Source organism: Gekko japonicus, unplaced genomic scaffold (assembly GCF_001447785.1).
Source record: "Gekko japonicus isolate JY-2015 unplaced genomic scaffold, Gekko_japonicus_V1.1 scaffold1975, whole genome shotgun sequence".
NCBI classification, from domain to species: Eukaryota; Metazoa; Chordata; class Lepidosauria; order Squamata; family Gekkonidae; genus Gekko; species Gekko japonicus.
In genome coordinates, this window is record NW_015177075.1 from 302,011 (window position 1) to 320,291 (window position 18,281).

Here is an 18,281-nt window from a genome sequence, read left to right on the forward strand (position 1 = left end):
AGCGTGGGAAAAATCAGGCTGCACCAGTTGCATATAAATTCTGTCACAATGATTTCCCTTCTCATTGTGTGCTCTGTCCTTTTAGTTTGTAAGTCACTGCAATGGGCTCATCTCTGTTGACGTGAGTAGTTTGGGACAGCATTGCACTAAAAGCCCAATGCAATAAACACCACCACAGCTAATACTAATAATATCTATTTCATTTTGCAAGCTGCCTGGGAAACATGACATTATCCACCAGTTTATCAAAGTGAGACGATATTTTAAAAACTAAAGCACCAAATAGGTGTCCGCCACATAGAAAACCGTTCAACCCACTGGGTGTTTGGAATGTTTACCTTCTCTGCCATGCTCTGCTTCAACCCGCCTGTTGGACTTTGCAAAGGAGAATGGTTCTTCATCTCGGCATTTGACTTTGGTGAAGGAAGGTCGACAGAGGACTGTTCTTGTAACGGCCCGCTTGGACTGGTTTTACTGAATGACTGTGATCTCTTAACGGCTGATGACACAGCAAGAGCAAAAGGGGAGGGCCTAGAAAGAGAATATGGCTGTGGCACAAAAAAAGTCCTAATAGTTCTAAGGTTTAATGAAGGAGGCGGGGTGGGGGGAGAATTCAGAGGCTGAGACAGTTTTACAGGCGAAGTGGGGACATCTGTTTTTTTCTCATTGTGACCATTTTCAGCCTTTTCCTCAACCGACTGGGAAGGAATGCTGACTGTTCTAGGAAACGGAAAAGATGTCTGATCTGGTGATGCTGGTTTCTTGTCTGCCACTAAACTTTTAGCTTCATTTTGAGTAGGGCTGCTAACAGAACTACTTCTTGCAATTGCAGATGTTACATAATGACTAGATGCCCTCTTTTGCATCTGCAAATAGAAAGTGCTTGGCTTTGCTGGAGGACTTAATATACTTGATTTTTCATGCTCTGCGGGTGGCGAAAAACTTTTATTTTCCGTGCTTAGTACCAACGGAGCAATTATGTGATCTGGATTAGGTTTGGAATGTTCTGCTCCCAATTTCTTGCCTTGGGCATTAGAGAGAGCAACTGCAGCATTATTACCAACACTGCATGTTTTATGAAGGAAACCGTTCCCCGGCAACACAACTTCTTGTCTAAGCTCAGGCCCTGTTAGATTTGAGGTATTATAGACTTCTGTTTGTGTGCCTAACTCCTGGGACTTCTCATTCTTGGGAGACATGGGCAAAGAGACTGCTTCCTGATCCTCAACAGTGTTTGATTCCCAATTCTTCAGTACTTCTAGAGATTTTTGGGGCACTATTTTATAGGTAGTCATTCCAATTTTGGGTATATAGTCTCTTGTAATCTCATTGGAAGGTTTTGGCTTAGGGGTTGAGCGTTGTTGATAAAGTGGGTAACCCTTTGTAGGAGAAGTAACAGGACTTTGGACAACTCTCTGTGGTGGAATGTTATCCTCATTTGCATGTACATCATTTCGATCGCCACTGGGACTTGCTCTGTCATGTGTAGCATGTTATCCTCATTTGCATGTACATCATTTTGATCGCCACTGGGGCTTGCTCTGTCATGTGTAGCTTGTTGTTTCAGAGAGCTGAACTCTGTCAAAGTTCCTACAGTCTTGTGTACCCTGTATAGGAGCTCTGAGGGTTGATTCTCTGGAGCCGATCTGTGCGTATGGGTTACTCCTTTGTGAGTGCTTTGCTTGCCACCCTGAAAACTAGGACTCTCACTCAGTTGAGTCTGAACAAAAAAGTTAGCAGATGGGGTTGTCTGAATTGCAGCATCTTGAGTCTTTACTGGCTCCAAGTTAGACTGTTCCAGACCCCCTGAAAGTGCTTGTGGATTGCGGTCCTGACTGATGTCACTTTGATAAGTTTGGCAGTTTGAGAAACTTTCTGCTCCAAGATCGTTACTGTCTTCCATGTCAGTCTTGCTTTCTTCTGTCATCACTGGAAGGCATTTTGAACCCTCTTGACCTTTTTTTAAAAAATGGAATTTTGAAATTAACATTAGGGTGTAAGCCTTATTTGTTTTTTTAATTGTTTGAATAATGTATTATGCATTTTCATTTAAACACTTCACGGCATGGAGCAGGATGCGCTTTACTAATGGTGCATTGGTTTGGGGCAACTACAAAGATCCATAAGTACTAATTAGAAGAATTGATATTCCGAGAATCATTGGTGGTAAACTCCCTTAGGTGAGCCAAACTCAATACTATGCTTACATTAAGTTACAAGAATCATTGTAGAGATTATCTATAACTAAAAGAAGGGAATAAAACCCACTTTTGGCCTGTGTGGTGATCTAATTTGCTGTAAAGGAAGAGAAACTCACCACTGTTTTGGTTGCGCTGCAGTGCTTCCAATGCTTTGCCATTCCCAAGTGCAGCTTCCCCCTGGTCTCTATGGCTGTGCTGAGCTCTAGAAAACAAAAATGCAAAGATGTCGGAGAGACTGGTATCCGTAAATAAACAGAAAAGAGAAATACTGTGATTCTTCAGAAGCAAAAGCAACACAACCCCATCCCAAAAACAATAATTAGAGGCTGTTAAATAAATCTTGTGTGTTTTTATGTGTAAGCAGCTATCAAGTCCCAGCCAACTTATGTGCACCCCTAAAGGGGCTTTCAAGGCAAGTGAGAAGCAGAGGTGGTTTGCCATTGCTTTCCTCTGCAGAGTCTTCCTTGATGGTCTCCCTTCCAAGTACCAATCCTGCTTAGCTTCTGAGATCTGACAAGATCGGACTATACCATGCTGCCTTCCCTCCCAAATAAATCTAAGAAACTCAAAAAAAGAAGCGCTGCTATGAAAAACTCTGTATATGATAAATATATGGCCTTCTCCTACAGAGCAAAAATATATTGATTTTCCGAATTTTCTAATACTCAAGGTATTTAGCATACAGAGATTATGCAACAGTAAATACGGCTGCCTTGCAGGCACGTAGTTTTGTGGCATCTCACATTGGCTATAATCCCAAGGATACTTTCCTGGAAGTGAGCCTCATTGACAACATGGGGCTTACTTCTAGGTGGACTTGGCTCCCATTATTCCCCTTCCAGCAACTATGGCAGCACAAAATTATCAGAACCTCTTTATCACAGTCAAGTAGGGCAATCTGATGACTATAAGATCGCTTCACTATTATCGTCCCACAATCCTGAGATCATAGACTCTGTAGCTAAATTTCTCTGTTGTGCTACTAAGAGGAGAAGATTGTTTCAGTTGTAAGGGTAAAGGGCGTATCATTGTCTCCCTGCTGTATGTTCTGTCGATATGCCAATAAAGGTTCTGATTGATTGATTGAATAAATTTCTGAATTCCTTCTCTCCCCTTTTCAATCTCGTATTAAAATCTCACACACTTACTTGTTATATGCAGTTGTGTCTTGTTTTTCTCCTTCCCTGGAGATTTGCCCATCACCTTCAGTGGAAATGCCAGGATCTGAAGCCACCAATGAAGCAGACTCATTTTTTCCAGGACTGAATGCTACATTAGGAGCAATACTGGAGGTCAAAAACTCTCGAGTCCTGAGAAAGGTGTCAGTGCTCTCTTCACGCAGCTCTTCCTTTTCATCAATCTCCTCCAGGCTAAATTCAGAGTCTATGTCAGCTGCGCTCCCAAGAAAACACAGAAATATGAGATTAACGGAAAATAACAATACAAAAAGTATGTTTTAAGAAAGCAAAGGGCAGTGCTGAGTCCCTCAAGCAAGATGCTCTCTGGTGGGCATCGCTTCCGTCTCTCTGTCCTTACCACAAAAGAAGACAGCAGGCAGCTGCTACTGCTGTCTTCCATGTTGACTTGGCCACCAAGCAGCAGCGAGAAGAAGAAGAGATTGGATTTATACCCCACCCTTCACTTGGAGTCTCAGAGCAGTTTACAATCTCCTTTGCCTTCCTCTCCCCATAACAGACACCCTGTGAGACTGGGAGAGCTCTGAGATAACTGCTTTTGAGAGAACAGCTCTGAGAGAACTGTGGCTGACCCATGGGCACTCCAGCAGCTGCATGTGGAGGAGTCGGGAATCAAACCCAGTTCTCCCAGATTAGCATCCACGCTCTTACTGGCAGGCAGCAGGCAGGCAAGGATATGATGGTTTCTGCTTGTTGCCACCACTGCCATTTACTTGCTGCTTCATACAGATGGGTTTGTACAGATGGCTGCCAAAACAAGTCATCTGTTTTCTCCCTCTGTAGAGTGCCAAGGAGATAAGGGAAGCCCCATCTAAAGAGGACAGGAGGATGGCTACTGCTGCTTCTCTTCAGTGGCAACATCAGCTGTCAACAATGGGCCCTTCCCAGTTGTTGGGGCCTTGGCAGGTTCTCAAGGATGCCAGCCCCAACTAATTCCCTAAGGCTGTGATCAGACATGCAGTTTAGTCCATTGCTGTTGCTGTTCCCTTACGGTTTTAAAATCCAAGATCAGACAGCAACATCTGTCTGTTGTGCCCCAGTCGTCTGTGTCCCATTTTCCCCCCCCCCTTACTGCATGTTTATTTGATATCTGTGAAAGTGATATCCTTTTGGGCTGAGCTGGTTTCAAACCGGATTTCCTGTTGTCTGATTGCTCTGTTGCACACTCTGGTCTCTCTTTTTTTCATCTGCCTTTTTTTTTTTTATTAGTTAGCGAAGTTCACTCAACTGCATATTCACACCTCTCTGTCTCTCCTCCTCTCCCACAGGGGCTGCTCTAAACTTTGTCTTCGTCATAAAAACTTAAATAAAAATGCCACTGTACTTCAGCTTTTTCCTGTGCTTTGGGGAAGGATAAATTTAAGTTTAGAGAGGGAGACTACATGTCCCAGCAAGCTGATCAGCGCTTATGCGCAAGCCCAGAGAACAAACTTTTTTTAAAAATGGCTGACAGCCCCATGAACTACATATTTCAGGAGGCATAGCAGCACTTGTGGGCATGCTCGAGGGAGAAACTATTTTAAAAAATGGCTGACAGCAGCACTCCTTGACCGCCGGGTCTAATATGCATCTGATCGCTCAAGAACAGGGTAAAAGCGCTTTGAAGAGTGCTTAAAGGGGTGAGTCTGATCAGTATTCTCTGTTCTAAAATACTCTGGAACAATTAGAGGCAGGGCAAGAGTGGATTAAAATGCACATCTGACCACACACTAAAATGATGCATACTGTTTAGAATTCTGATAAAGTTACGGATGTCACAGAGATCAGTAGACAGAGTGCAAAACAGAATGGTATGTTTTGTTCTTGTGAGGTAAAGTACTGGTTTCTGAGGGAAGCTTATGTAAATTGGAGGAGGGGAGGAAGACAGCTTGGCATAACACCTTTGCCATAGCATCTTTTCATTTAATTAATCATAAGAGAATTAACACATCAACAGTTCTCGCTGCGTTTTGACTTTCTGTAACGGTTCACATTTATAATATAGTTAGTGAAGCTCATGGGGTAATGTGTGTGTGTGGGGGGGAGTATCTAGAAGCAGCACAATCAAAATCCCGGGGAAAGGTCAGATCTCCCCACCCCAGCTTTCTCTGGGTTTTCTTCCTTTCCCCTTAATAAACCAAATGCATTTGGCATCAAATAACAAGTATTCTTGCGCAAGAGCTCTTGCATTATCAGACACACAAGAAAGTCATCCCAAGAGGCCCTTGACCTAAACCCACGTGATAGTATTCCATCTTGCATTTCCACATGTGCAAAACATAGTGCAAAGGTATGTTCCAGCAGCCTTCCTTCCCAATAATGACCTATTTGAATCAAATCATATTACAGTTCTAAATCGGAGTGTAACGACATCAGATAGCCTCATGAACATAGCAATTCGAACAGAATATTAAAGACAACTTCCCTTCCACTACCATGTGGAAGAATCCAACGCGCTACATTAAAAATCAGGATTACAAATAAAGTAATCCTCAAAACCGTAATCTGGATGGACCCATTCTCACACACCAGTTGAAAGTCCTTGTTTCCCAAATAAATTTACATAACAACTAGCACCCATAATGATGACAGTGCACATAATCTCAGTAAATTAATCCCACAATACAACATAGGACAACCACCTACATTTAAGAGACACTTCAGATTCATCTGGGATATCAGCATTACCCCAAAGTTTAGTTGTATCTGAGCTTTGCTGCCCATTGTTTTGATCAGGACTGGCTGGCTCAAGGTAGCACATGGCGCAGGGTGGCGCTGAAGTTCCGGTTAGGTCAACTATTTTGTCTAAGAAGCGGGTTAGGAAACAATACAATGAATTTATTAGCAGTGAATCTGAAAAATGTAAAAGGAAATACGAGAAAGGAAAAACAGAAAAGCAACAACGCTTGTGTTAGTTGATTGTGTTAAATATATGCATTACATTATGTCAACACAACTTGCAGCGTTTACTCGATTTATCAGCGTTTACTCGATTTATCAGTTAATTTATTTTAAAACTTTCAATTTAAAAAGATTTAATTCTGGGAGTTTAAGAAAAAGTATTAAAATTAATTAACAAATACCATATCAACTCTAAATGAAGATGATTCTGAATGTAAGACGACCCCATTAAAATGTTATGCATGCAATGTAAGACAACCCCATTAAAAATGTTATGCATGCAAAAAAAAATCATTATTGGACATAATTGTAACTTGATGCAAGATCTTTTTCTTTTTTTTGATGGCACAGCTGTGAAAAAGCCCAGTCTTTCATCATTTGAGTAAATACTGTATTTAAAGAAACAGACACATGCATACATACACACAACAGTGCTAGGCAACATCTCAGAAGAGGTATTCTTCCTATCCCTCTCTCAAAGGAAGGAATGCCTCGTCTAAAATGTGACTCCTATGCACCATGCAGGGATCCTCTAAAAACAAAGGAGATAACTACAGTTTTACGTATAAGCAAGTGCATGCAGATATCAATTAGTTGGCTAAAAGTGATCCAATTAACAATTAATAAAAACGGGCAACATGTGAGGGACAAACTCAGTATGATGGGATGACTTACACCATCATCTCTAAAGTTGTTAGAGAGGTCTGCTTTGTAATAAAGATGGAGTATGCAGGTGAGGGCAGGTAAACCTTGGATCCTCCTCCACCTTGCCTTGCAGTGCTCTGGTGCTTTCAGCCCTCTTCTCCCAGCTCACTGACTTCTGGAAGCAGAGTCAGACTGGAGAAAAATTCTTAAAGCGATAGAATACAGCCAAGCAAGGTTTGGAGGGGGCAATGTGTGGTTTTGTTTTAAAAATCCACACAATCCCTCTTAGCTATGAATGGGTGAACATCTGCATAATACACCTGGCTTCCCCCTCCTCCCAACTGTTTCTGATTCGCACCTTACATTTGTATGCATTTGGGAAGCGCAACAGTTTTTTACCCGATGGGGTGGCTAGAATCCAGCCCCTCACTTTTATCTTGGGATCTTTAAAGTGGGTGTGGTGATCAGGAACGAGAAAACAGTGCTGTTTCCTTCCCCAAATTTCAGAGCGAAGGATCAACATTAAAAAAAACAAACCAAAATTGGCTTGGCTGCAGGGGCTGAACTAGGACTGTAGGGGGAGCTACAATCAAAGCTCTTCCAAGTTACTGGTCAGATGTTTGCAAATGAGGGATCCCCTGAACAGAACAGCTTTTTTGTTTCCTATCCCCTTATAATCCATTCCTGTGACAACTGAAACTTAAGAGCAAATGCCCCCCCCCCAGGACTGCAATCAGAATGTAAGCGCCACAGTTCAATAACTCCTTCTCTCCTGCAGGTGCGGGACACAGTACATCATCTAAATGTGAGATGGCCAGGACAAAACAGCAACAAAAATGAGAGTTGTTTTAGTATTTTTTTAAGAATCTTCCTTGATTGTTGGCCGTGTGGGAAAGAAGTGAGCAAATGGAAGAAGAAAGGGAGATGGGTTAGTACAAAGAGGAACGAAGGAAGCACAAGGAGTGGTGTGAAAGGAAGATGAAAAGGAAGAGGAGACAGGGAAGATACAGAGGCAGAGAATGAACACAGAGACAGAAGTTTGTTTTTTTTAATGTAAGGAGGAAGAGAAGTAAGTGCTACCATAGTAGGTATTATGCCCTATCTAGCATATAAGAGATATTTTATATCTTTACTGCATTTGCTCTTATCAAGAGATTGTTAACTAGGTCACTACCATACTGCATTTACAGACTGGGAACTGAACAGAGAAGCTACACAAAGACACTAAGCTGAAGGCATCACTTGAACCTTCTAGATTCAAAGAAACCTCTCTGTGTACTTAAATTGCACAGGAAGAGTTGAGTCCCAAATCTCCTTTTGAAATTTCAAATGCAAGCAAGATACGGGGAAGGGCAGGTGGAACTGCCAACATGTCAAGCAGCAGAGGAATGGATGAGGCTTAAGGGGCTATGCGATCCTACCCTCCCAACATCCAGATGGTGGTTAATGTTTGCAGCCCCTGTTTCTACAGCATTACTATGACACTATTTTAGCATGTCTGTCAATCTTTGACGGCTTTTAAAACTTACTGGTGTATTTCAATCAATGGTTTTAATTTTGTTAATTGGAGTATTAGTTTGTATTCCTGCCACCTGGTTACCGTGCCATGTGGTTGAGGAGATAAGACGGGATATTTTAAAATAAATACATAAATAAAGGCAGTCTGTTGCCCAAAGGCCTATAAAAACCTGGATCTGACTCAGCACAGAAATGTTTTCCTTGTGAGAAGCTTCTTATTTTTCCTCCTCTGGCAATATTTTTAAAAGAACAGTTCCTAGAGATGGAGGGGGGAAATTATTCCGACCCCACTACCTGCCTTTTCTTGGTACCTGTTCACTCCCCACCTATTAAAAGTGTGAACATTTTTTGTTGAGTTGAGTTGAGTTGGCTATGGCCAGGTATGGTAAAGGTAAAACTGAGAACAGATTCACAAAGAGCACGGTGTGTGTCATACAAGGAATACAGGAATGTGTTTTATAAGAGACAATGTGATGGGGTCAAGATAAGGATGCCCGTAATTCGGGCTTGTGAGACAGGAATGGTGCAGGCAGTGCTGAGTTACAGAGACTCTTCTTTACTAAATACCACACAGAAAGTACCTGTTGGAGATGGTACTTCTGAATGTCTTCCTCTCACAGGTCCCTCTGTCTGAACTGATTCTGCTGACTCAGATCCTGAAATATTAATGCAAGTTTGGAAGTGGTTTCCTTTGATCCCCACATTACTCCAGAATTCAAACAACATTCATATACATTTCTTCCACACTTAAGAGCAAGCAGAAAACCAAATACATCTTTGTTAGAAGAACTGATACAAAATTGTCAGGTTTTTTATTCCCTCCCCCTTCGGTGTCATCCATTTCAAACATCTGCCTTTTCTCTGAACATATTGTTTAATGAGTATGTCCAAAGTATGTTTTTTATTAGAAGTTATTAGGGCAATACTTACTCAAAGCTAAAGAATAAACTCTACAGTTATATACATTCCCAAATAGATCCTCCATCTACAAAAGAAAACAGGAGTCTTGTGGCGCCTTAAAAATTAATACAGTTTTATTCTAGCATAAACTTTCATGGACTAGAGTCCACTTCTTCAGATGCAACAAGTGAAGCCTACCTATGTGGACACTTTACATAGGGCTATAAAATAACAGAATAAAGGTGCCATGAAATGCATGAAGTATTATACCTTGTGCTGCTTCTTGCATTTCTTAACCTCTTTTGGCCCTTTCATTCAGCCCTACAAAAATGGCTAAATGGTAAGAATCCACTCATTACATCCGTTGCGATTTTATTAAGGTGCCACAGCGCTCCCATTTTTTTTAAATGCAGAAGACTAAACATGGCTACTCTCTGGAATTACCATCTGTAAAGCACTACCTGTTGCGATACTGTTGTCACTTCGGCCTTTTCTGGGAGGTGGGGATGGTGCTTTGCGCTTTGCCCGTCTCAAGGAAGAATTGACAGAGGATGTGCCGCTTAGCTGAAGAGAACCTGTTCTCACTCTTCCTATTGTTGAAAGCCCCTGAGGAACAACAAAGTAGACACAGACATAACAGAAATATTAAAACATCACAGGAAGATATTTTAATATTACAAAACAGTTGCTGTTCCACTGCTTCAGAGGGTAGCCATGTTGGTCTGTAGTAGAAGTCCAGCAGCACCTTAGAGACCAGCAAGATTTTGGGGGTATGAGTCAAGGCTCCCCTTGGAAGCTCATACCAATTCCACTCCTGTGAGACCTACGAAGCAGAGTTCTAGATGTGACAGAAAGTTTCAATTTCTGTTTTGTGTGTTTGGGGGGGGGAGACTCCCTTTTCTTCAGAAAAACAAAAAACCTCTCAAATATAAATATAACAGTCAAATATAAGATCTATGAAATATACCTCAAAACAGAAGATCTGGTGCCATTACATAATGCAGAAATCAATTTTAGCAGTGGCTGCAATACAATAACAGAGGTGGCAAAGTTCTAAGTTCAACATATTTAGAGTCCAGTGGCACCTTTAAAACCAACAAAAGTTTATTCAAGGTATGAGCTTTCGTGTGCACGCACTCTTTATCAAATAAGTTAGAATGGCAAAAAAAGGTTCAAACTTATAGCCAGAGAATGAACAGCAAATTAACATTATCTTTATCAAATACATTAAAATGGCAAAAAAGGTTCAAACTTATAGCCAGAGAATGAACAGCAAATTAACATGCAACATGATATGGTGATCAAGATATGCAAAGTGACACTAAATAACAAGTTAAGGTTATGAGGTCAACAGTTGTAAAGCAATAAACAAAATAAAGTTCTAAGTTCTCACTTTGGTTACACAGAGTTTGATCCTGTTAATCATATCTGTGTGTGCAAGGAGTGCGGCTGACTCCTGCCCATTCTCCCCTCCCATACCAGGAGTTCCTGAAGGTCCCCTGTACCCCAGCAGCAACACTTCATGGGTTGTTTGGGGGAGGGGGAGAGAAGTCACATTCCACTGAAGGAGATCCTTCTGGCTGTAGAGGTTTGCAGCAAAATTCAAGTCACTATCATAACTTACAATTTTCTAAGCTGAAAGAGCTAGACAGAAAAACTCTTCCAAGTGTCCAGTCTATACAATTAAAATCTGCGTGTATCTAAAATCCAGTTATCAGAGGTCTAGATTTCACCAATGAGGTGATGTATATCAAGACTGAATGCTCTTCTGTTTTAAAAAAAAACAACCAACACCACCTGCATGTAGAAAACTGGCATTTTAAGAAAACTAGGCTAGAACCCTTCTCCTTGATGGCCAGTTTCCTTTGTGCAGGGGTTCTGTAAACCATCACCTTGGACTTAGAAGTGGTACAGTCCAGACACAAAATGGTCTCATCTGCTATTTATGATAAGCCTCTGGTCTGCCCTGAAACAAACATTATGGCAGAATTATAGGCAGCTCTGAAGGTAGAACGCAACAGCCAAATGACAGCAGTGCTCAATTGTCATGGAACAGTTTTATTTTTTACTTCCTTCTTCTGCTTTAGTCAACTAGGGATATGGGAAACTGAACAGAGTGTATTATATTTGCTGTGAGAAACCAAACTACAATACACTAAAACAGTGGAAGCAGTGTTTCTTTTTAGCTGGCTCCTCTTGGCACTGGCTGATATTACCTCTCTGGCATGGACAAATGCTTCGCTTTATCAGAACTGAGCAAACAGTGCATTACTATAAAGGCAATGCAGCAAGAGTCTTTTCTGTTTTTCCCCAGCTGAACTGCTAGCAACAGATTATTTATTATGAGAGCACTTCACAGAAACTATACTGTCAAAACTTTTGGAAGCAACTTCTCTGAACAATAATAATGCTAGAATTCTTTACACTCAAAGAAAAAAGGTACAGCAGCAGATGACTCAACCCCAGACAGTTTGCTGCCAACACTAAAAGAATTTTGAGACTGAATACATTTCCAGTATAACCATATGGTCCAGTTTATTCAGAAACTTCTAGAGTGCACACAAATGAACATTTTAAAAAAAAGAGTTCCTACATTCTTTCCTCCTACAGACAGCCCGGATTGTCCCTACCTTTTCATACCTCAGACATTGTAGTGATTCTTCTGTTGCATCTGTCAACAGGTCTGTATTTCCCCCTTCAAGCAGATACCTTGTCAATTTGTTTAAAGAACCACTCACACACAGTGTTCCCTCTAAGCCGAGTTAGTGTGAGCTAGCGCACCGTTTTTAAGCCTCCGGCTCACACATTTTTGTCTTAGCTCAGGAAGGATGGCTCCAGAGCAAACTAACTTATGCAGTAGCCAAATCGCTGGCTCACAACTTTAATGCCGGCAGCTCACAAAGTAGAATTTTTGCTCACAAGACTCCATAGCTTAGAGGGAACATTGCTCACACATTCATCCAGGTTTCCATGGGTACTGGGGGCTACCCTCCCCTATGGGACATTTCATTTCTCCTCTAACCTAGGCTTGCCAACTTCCAGGTGGTGGCCAGAGATCTCCTAGGATTACAAATGATCTCCAGGACAGAGATCAGTTCACCTGGAGAAAATGGCCACTTTGGAACGTGGACTCTGGCATTATATCCAGTTGAAGTCCCTCCCCTCCCCAAACCCCGCCCCCTCAGGCTCCACCCCCAAAATCTCCAGGTATTTCCCAGTCCAGAGCTGGTAACCCTACCTCTAATCACACTCCTTTCATTTGCCACCCATTTAACCATTTTCCTTTTCGGTTACAGTTTGCTTACTCTGCCAAAGAGAAATTTGTACAGAAATTTGCTTCCTTGTTTATCTTTTATTACTTCATATAAAACCAGAGAGAAGAAAATATGATCTTCCATTATTTTATTAGGAGCACTATTCAATAAAATTGGGCACCTGGCCTTTGACCAGAACTGTCTGCAGCATACATCAACACACAATGCCAGTTGTGGGAAGAGCAAGGCACAAAGAATGCCTGAGATCTTTTTTTAGAACAATGGTCCTTTGGCACCATCACCATAGCTTGGGCTACAAATATTAAACACCCAACAAGCCATACTTTTCTGCCACCCTGTCTTGACATAACGCTCGCAAGATCTTTTCTGGTTGTGTCTGTCACAGACATTTTTTAAAAAAATCTTGATGCTGACGATTTGCTGTTTACAAATAGAGGGGCAGCGTGTTTGATCAGAGTAGACAAATTACTCCTTATCACCTTAGCGGGAGCTCAGCAGATGCTTCCTTTCTCAAATAAACCACCACCATAAAGTAAGAAAGCTGACATTCTCCACTTTACTGCAGTATGAAGTTTGCAAATTTTGAAAAAAGAAAAAAACAATTATTTCACAGCATGGGTGGCCTCATCATCTTTCCCACCTCAGATTTAAACAAGCAAAAACTCATTAATCCTATTTGAAAAATAAAATTAGCGTTTAAAATGGTGAATAACTGCTCTGGGTATACAGGGAGGAGGGAGTTTGTGATATATATTTTACTAGCTAATATGTACTGTGCATCATCAGCATAACTAGCTTTCTCAGAGCTAGATTTTGGAAAAGATTAAATGTGTTTGCAAAGGATGGGCCAAGTGCACTTGCGGAATACAGCTACTCACCCCTTTTAAGTGTAGAATAATAGAATCATAGAGTTGGAAGGGACCTCCAGGGTCATCTATTCCAACCCCCTGCATCATGCAGGAAATTCACAAATACATCCCCTAACACACCCCCAGTGACTCCTGTTCCATGTCCAGAAGATGACAAAAAGCCTCCAGGATCCCCAACCAAACTGGCCTGGAGAGAAAAAATTGCTTCCTGGCCCCAAAGTCGTGATCAGCATTTCCCTGGGCATGTTAGAACAGGCCACAAGAACTAAGCATTGATGCAACCCTTCCTGCCCTCCCTCTCATGAACTAAGTTCACAGAATCTGCACTGCTGACAGATGGCCATCTACCCTCTGTTTAAAAATCTCCAAAGGAGAACCCACCACCTCCCGAGGTTCTACTGAGGAAACGCTCTGCCAGAAAATTCTTCCTAATGTGTAGCCAAAAACTCTTTCGATTTAATTTCAACCTGTTGGTTCTGGTCTGACCTTCTGGGGAACCAGAAAACAACTCCGCACTATCCTCTGTATGACAGCCCTTCAAGTACTTGTAGATGGTTAATGTATCACCTCTCAGTCAGCTCCTCTTCAGGCTACACATACCCAGCTCCATCAAACTTTCCTCCCAGGACTTGGTCTCCAGATCCCTCACATCTTTATTGCCCTCCTCTGGACATGTTCCAGCTTGTCTACATCCTTCTAAAATTGTGGTGCACCGAACTGAACACAATACTCTAGGTGAGGTCTAACCTCAGAGCAGAGTAAAGCAGTACCATCACTTCACATGATCTGGACATGATCGTTCTGTTGGTACAGCCCAAAATCGCATTTGCCTTTTTAGCTACCACATCACAATGCTGACTCATGTTCAGTGTATGGTCTACTAAGACCCCTCGATCCTTTTTGAGCATACGACTGCCGACAAGTCTCCCCCATCCTATAATTATGCATTTGATTTTTCCTACCTAAATGCAGAACTTTACATTCATCTTTGGTGAAATCCATTTTATTTGTTTTAGCCCAGTCTTCCAGTCAATCAAGATCATCCTGTATCCTGACTCTATCTTCTACCATGTTTGCTACCCTTCCCAAATAAGTATCATCTGCAAATTTAATAAGCATTCTCTCTATTCCTTCATCCAAATAATGTGTTGAACAAAACAGGTCCCAGGACAGATCCTTGAAGCACTCACTTGTCACTTTTCTCCAAGAGGATGAGGGACCATTCAGAAGCACTCTTTGGGTATGATCTGTCAACCAGTTACTGATCCACCTCATAGGATCCAAACCACATATTACCAATTTGTCAAGAACAATATTTATTTATTTATTTATTTTTCGTATTTATACCCCGCCCTCCCCAGTGGGCTCAGGGCGGCTTACAGAGGCAAGACAACTTGCCATAATAAAACAATAATATACATAACGATTTAAAACATGTACTACATCTTAAAATCTTAATTAAACAAAGTGCTCAGTGCCATTCATAATCTAAGGATGACGGATCGTATGTCCAAAGTTCCAAGAAGACGGCAGAGGCTTCTTCCATACTGGGTGTTTCATCGGGACCTCAGGGCGGTGGTAGTATAGAAAGGGCGGCGGCTTCTACTCGAAAGCCTGGCGGAAGAGCTCCGTCTTGCAGGCCCTGCGGAACTGCACAAGATCCCACAGGGCCCTGATCTCCCCTGGGAGCTCATTCCACCAGGTAGGAGGCGCCACCGAAAAAGCCCTGGTCCTCATAGCGGCTAGTTTGACATCCTTGGGGCCCGGGATGACTAATAAATTTTGGGCCCCTGACCGTAGTGCTCTTGGGGGAACATACGGGGAAAGGCAGTCCTTCAGGTAGGTTGGACCCTGGCCATGTAGGGCTTTTATAGGTAACGACCAGCACTTTGAAGCGAATCCGGTACGCTATTGGCAACCAGTGCAGCGCTTTCAGCGCAGGCCGAACATGGTCCCTTCTAGAGAAACCCATTAACAGCCTGGCCACAGCATTCTGCACCAGTTGCAGCTTCCGGATTTGCGACAGAGGCAGCCCCATGTAGAGAGCGTTGCAGTAGTCTAGCCTTGAGGTGACCGGCGCGTGGATCAATGTGGCCAGGTCATCACGATCAAGGTAGGGGACCAACTGCCGTGCCCGCCTAAGATGGACTTGACAGTGGCTGCCACCTGGGCCTCCATCGTTAGTGTGGAGTCCAGGAGCACCCCCAGACTCCGAACACCAGACGCTGGCACCAAAGGTACCCAATCGAAGGTCGGGAGAGGGAGCCCCAACCCCGACCCGACCCAGGCCCAGGTATAGATGTCAAGCTGATGGGTTGGTAGTTACCTAGATCCTCCTTTTTCCCCTTCTTGAAAATGGGACAACATTTGCCTGCCTCTAATCTTCTGGCACCTCACCTGTTCTCCAAGAATGCTAAAAAATAATGGATAAAGGTTCAGAAATTACATTCGCGAGTTCTTTTAGTACCCTTGGGATGCAGTTCATCTGGCCCCAAGGATTTAAGTTTCATTTAAAGAAACTAGGTATTTGTGTACTACCCCTATGCTGATCCTAGGCTGCAGCTCCCATCCCTCATCATATATATCCCTAGATAGTATTATTGGCAACAGACTTGAAAAACAGGAAAGAAAACAAGATGTTTTTACAGCAACAGCACAATAAAAACCTAAGCAGAGAAATCCATCAGTACGGTAAAAGTCTATATGGAATCTTTCAAAAAGCAAAACATCTTTTCAGATGACTTTAGTCTCTCATAGCACCAAGATCACAGACCAACCCAGTTAAGCACACTTAAAAGTTCAGTGTGATTGTCTACACTCAGAACTGTCAGATTGGAGGCCAAAACTGTAAACCTACATACAATTACTCAAATTGGGGGCTGGAAGGGGTCCTTTTAAAATAAATTTTAACTTGTCTGCCTTCACACGTAAATGACCAATATTATCTTTCTCAAAGTGAGAATCTTTTCCTCAACACACAAAACCCAGAACCTCTGTTAAACAGCACACTCTGGTGGTTGTGAGTTTATGAAAAATAAACTAATCCTTGGTATGACTGAGAAGAATGTCCAACTGACTGGCCTTAAATACAATTCATCTCTGGGGCAAGCATTCCCCCCCAGCTCTTCACTTCATCCTTCTAGTATGCCCATAGTCCAATGTATTAGAAAAGATGCCTTTAATTCCAGATTCAAAGTGTTGTCTGAAATACAAATATGCAGTTCTCCAATTTACACTGAAACATTTGGCTTTGAACTTTAATTGGAATTCACAACTGACAATCTGTGCTTTACCAAGATATTACCCACTGCATTAATTTCTCCCCAAAACTCTGTTGGAATAAGTTCAGCACATATTGGGATTCATAGATAGATTTGACCTGGCAGCCTGCTTCGTAACTTCATTAAAATGCATTATTACACAAGCAGACAATTTTATTAAGATAAAAACATGAGTTTTAACATCCATGGACTTACAGTAAGTAAAATTTAATTCTCAAGACTCTAACTTGTTCTTAGCACCACAAAGATTAGAACTCTTTTGGAGACCTTTTCTCAGTGACATATTTAACTGCCTTTTAAAAATATATATAAAAGGGCTAAGGCAGGCAATTTAGAAGCAATGCAAAATGTCAAAAAGTCCTCTGACTGCTGGACATATTAATGCAAACCGTAATGTTTCCATAGTTAATACAAGCATAAAGACTGTCAGCATGGTGAGTTCTAATTCCCCTTTGATTCTACTAACATGTTTTTAAAAGTAGCACTTGTTATGAAAAAAGTGGGCGCCTTCCAAAGCAGCTGGTACTTAATATGCTTTGAATTATCCTAACAGCATATAATATTCCATTATTTAATATTATACTATCTTACTTTTCTTTACAGAATTGTTTAAATTTACAAACTGAAGGTGGAAAGAATTTCTTTGACATCAATGAACAACTCTGCTCTAAGCAAATGTGTCTGTATTAGGAGGTCTCACTTATTCCAGTTGAACCTCTACTTGGGGAAGCATGACTAAAAATCACCAACTTAAACCCAGTTTACCCAATACCTCTGCAATAGCAAACACTTTCCCATGGTCCTATATAAGCTGCAGTGGCAAGAACTGGTCAGCTGGTTCATCTATATCCTGAGCCAGGACAGCACATTCCTCAGAACTGCTGAAAATGCCCACATGATTTAAGCAATCATGTGATCAGAGCTTAAACAGGTTTTCAGTGTGTCATGCGATCTGACCACTGGGAATTGGTTCTATTTATTAATTAAAACACGTGATTACATCTTGTGAACTGCCTTGGGCTGCCTTATGTGATAACAAGCAACGTACAAACATACAACAGTGAAAACCACAAAAGCCATATGCTTACACTCATGCCTAGCAATTAAAATCACAAGACAATACAATTTCCTTTAGAAATAACAATCATCCCATCCCCAAATGACACATATAGGTGGCACAGCTAAGCAAAAAAAACCCCATCTAACTAACATCATCATACAAGCTCTTCTAAATGCAGCTAAGGAGATAACAGACCTCATTGACAGCCCATTTCACAGTAGGGGAGCAACTGAGAATCCCCTTGGGTGGGTCACCACAGCATGAACATCCCTGTTACAGACCACAGGAGTGAAGTTCACACACAGGCTTAGGGAGAAGTGGTTATTTAGGTATTTGGGTCCCAGACTATAAAAAGCATTAAAGGTCAAAACAGGACCTTCAACTGAACCTCCAAACTGACATCCACACAGGCCCATAGCCAGAATTTTTAAATTCAGGGGGCACCCCACACAGACC

General features: G+C 41.8%; 1 protein-coding gene across 1 annotated transcript in view; it reads right to left on the bottom strand.

Moving 5' to 3' along the window:
* COBLL1 (cordon-bleu WH2 repeat protein like 1) overlaps window positions 1–18,281 on the bottom strand; it is a 47,967-nt gene that overhangs the window by 6,204 nt on the left and 23,482 nt on the right. Inside the window, exons 8-14 of the mRNA XM_015428231.1 lie at window positions 9,802–9,946; window positions 9,022–9,096; window positions 6,023–6,181; window positions 3,350–3,593; window positions 2,318–2,403; window positions 1,549–1,956; window positions 339–1,483 (exon numbers count right to left, since the gene is read on the bottom strand). Coding sequence (XP_015283717.1) covers window positions 339–1,483; window positions 1,549–1,956; window positions 2,318–2,403; window positions 3,350–3,593; window positions 6,023–6,181; window positions 9,022–9,096; window positions 9,802–9,946 — 2,262 coding nt within the window. The remainder of the gene's footprint in view (window positions 1–338; window positions 1,484–1,548; window positions 1,957–2,317; window positions 2,404–3,349; window positions 3,594–6,022; window positions 6,182–9,021; window positions 9,097–9,801; window positions 9,947–18,281) is intronic.